Source organism: Acyrthosiphon pisum, unplaced genomic scaffold, assembly GCF_005508785.2.
Source record: "Acyrthosiphon pisum isolate AL4f unplaced genomic scaffold, pea_aphid_22Mar2018_4r6ur Scaffold_20564;HRSCAF=21400, whole genome shotgun sequence".
Taxonomy (NCBI): domain Eukaryota; kingdom Metazoa; phylum Arthropoda; class Insecta; order Hemiptera; family Aphididae; genus Acyrthosiphon; species Acyrthosiphon pisum.
In genome coordinates this window covers 1-2339 of record NW_021769937.1, presented here as the reverse complement: position 1 = coordinate 2339, position 2339 = coordinate 1, and the positions used below count along the sequence as shown (strand labels likewise).

At 43.8% G+C, this 2339-nt stretch overlaps 1 protein-coding gene across 1 annotated transcript; it reads right to left on the bottom strand.

Annotated features, from left to right (window-relative positions):
• Positions 1–994: 994 nt before the first annotated feature.
• On the bottom strand, positions 995–1948 carry LOC115034679. Its single transcript, XM_029492009.1, has one exon. The coding sequence runs from the start codon at positions 1946–1948 to the stop codon at positions 995–997; it is 954 nt and encodes a 317-aa protein (XP_029347869.1).
• Between the last annotated feature and the right edge of the window lie 391 nt (positions 1949–2339).

Sequence of the window (2339 nt, the reverse complement as noted above, 5' to 3'; positions counted from 1 at the left end):
TGTAACGGACCAAACCCTAAGCAAAGGCAGGGAGGTTGACCTCGTTATGTTTTGACTAAATATAAATATATAAGGTTCAAAAAATAATGATAAAGAACAGTTCTAAAATATACTGTTAAATAAGTATAATGATTGCAACGCAAAATACGTAACACACAATATTAATAAATAAATCAAGGTAATACATATAAATATTAAATAATAAGCGACGCTCGGCGCTATGATAGCTTACTGACAGTATGACTTAATATACCTAATAATTAATAATAATATGAACAATGGTAAATAATAAATAACATGAGTAACAAGTTTACATATTCCCTACTCACATGACCCAGAGGAATTGTGCCGGTGATCCTAGACTAGTTGTGGATTTGTCGAAGGCCTCAACTTCACGAAATCCAAAATGTCCATCGACTGTTGGCATTCGGGGGGTTCTCCGGTGTGTGGATTGGTTGTACGTTGTACGGCGGGAATTACCACTATTCGTCAAGCCGTCGGCTATAGACTGTCACTGTGGTATGGTGTTTCACGTAAAGTAAAAAACACGGTTCCGGCGGAGATATATTATGATATTATTTTATAGTACTATATTGTACGAGTAGGTACCTACGTAACGACGTCGTCGTCGACGTACCATATGACACTGCTTGTGTCGTGGTGTTGAGCAACGCACAATCACAGTTTTACGGGTAGGTAGGTTACGTAATGCTGTTGAACTGGTCGTACTCTTTGTACCCAACATTACTCCCCCTTGGAAGGCCTAGGGTCCTTCCAACGTTGATTTCCGGCTGGACTGTACTCAGGTCATGTGATTACATATTATACGATAATATTATTTTTATGTTACTAAATTTAAGAGGTTAATTATAATTTACATTTTTTTTTTAAAAAAAAAAACAACCATTCCCCCTACACTTTCCTAAAGCATGGTCGCTACATTTGGCCACTTTATTTTGAGTATAGGAAATGGAAGTACAGGTTTATGGGAATATTATGTCGAGGAGTTGCCTTCCATCGGTAGCACTGCTAGCTTTACCACTGGACGTTTAATGCTACCGTTATTTGTTCGAACAGTTGCCACACGAACGACACCGTCTTGTCCGGGATGTGTGCTTTCGATTCGACCAAGTTTCCAGAACATTGGGGGTTGATTTGGTGTTTGTATTAATACGAGGTCTCCGACCTTGACGTTAGGTTGGTGCTGAACCCATTTGGAACGGCCCTGTAAAGTTGTCAAATATTCGGAGGCCCAGCGTTTCCAAAAGGATTGATATATCTGTCGAAGTAGTTCCCAACGATTCAACCGGTTCTGGGCGATATAAGTTTGGTCTGGTTCAGGGATGGCAGTTAAAGGCTGGCCGATGAGGAAATCGCCGGGTGACAGTGCTCGTAAGTCGTGTGGATCAGACGACATGGCAGTTAACGGGCGAGAATTCAATACAGCTTCAATTCTACTTGCTAATGTTGTTAGTTCTTCGAATGTTAAGATTTGAGTGCCAACGACTCTTTTCAAATGAAACTTGACGGACTTGACCGCGGCCTCCCACAACCCACCGAAATGGGGTGCGGCCGGGGGATTGAAATGCCAGCGGCACGGAATGGCATCACTGACAGAATTTTGAGTTGCCAACTTCCCGAAAAGTTTTTGTAGTTCCCTGTCCGCTCCTATAAAGTTGGTTCCGCAATCCGAATAGATGTCGGACGGTACTCCTCGTCGAGACACGAACCGATGTAGGGAGGCGATAAAGGCATTGGTAGATAAATCTGACACGACTTCTACGTGAATGGCCTTGATGGACATACAGACGAAGACCGCCAAGTAACATTTTACCGAGGGTGCGTTTCTCCGGCGTCCATCCTTGATTGACAGAGGCCCTGCGAAGTCAATGCCGACGTGGGAAAATGGACGTGACTGACGGACTCGTTGGGCGGGCAGATTCCCCATGAATGGTTGTGGAACTCGTGGGTTGTGACGCGCACACACTACACAATTGAACACTAATTGTCGGATGGCTGATCTTCCCGATATCACCCAATAGGTACGCGCTAATAGTGATGCGATTAGTTGTGGACCGGCGTGCGTATATGTAAGATGGTAATGCCGTATGACCAACGTTGTCAAATGTGACACTTTCGGTAACAGAATCGGGCATTTGGCAACCACTGTGGAGCGAGCGTGTGTAAGTCGCCCTCCAACACGGATGATACCTCTTTGATCGATGAATGGTGCCAATTGTGCCATAGAACGTGGAGAAATTTTTGGATCTTCACCATTCAACTGTGACACCAAAGCCGCGAAACAGGTCTGTTGAGTGGCGATAATTATTGGAACCAAG

Bases quoted from the DNA above. Each gene is read 5' to 3' on its own strand.
- LOC115034679 (XM_029492009.1), bottom strand. From the start codon at position 1,948: ATGGGGAATCTGCCCGCCCAACGAGTCCGTCAGTCACGTCCATTTTCC.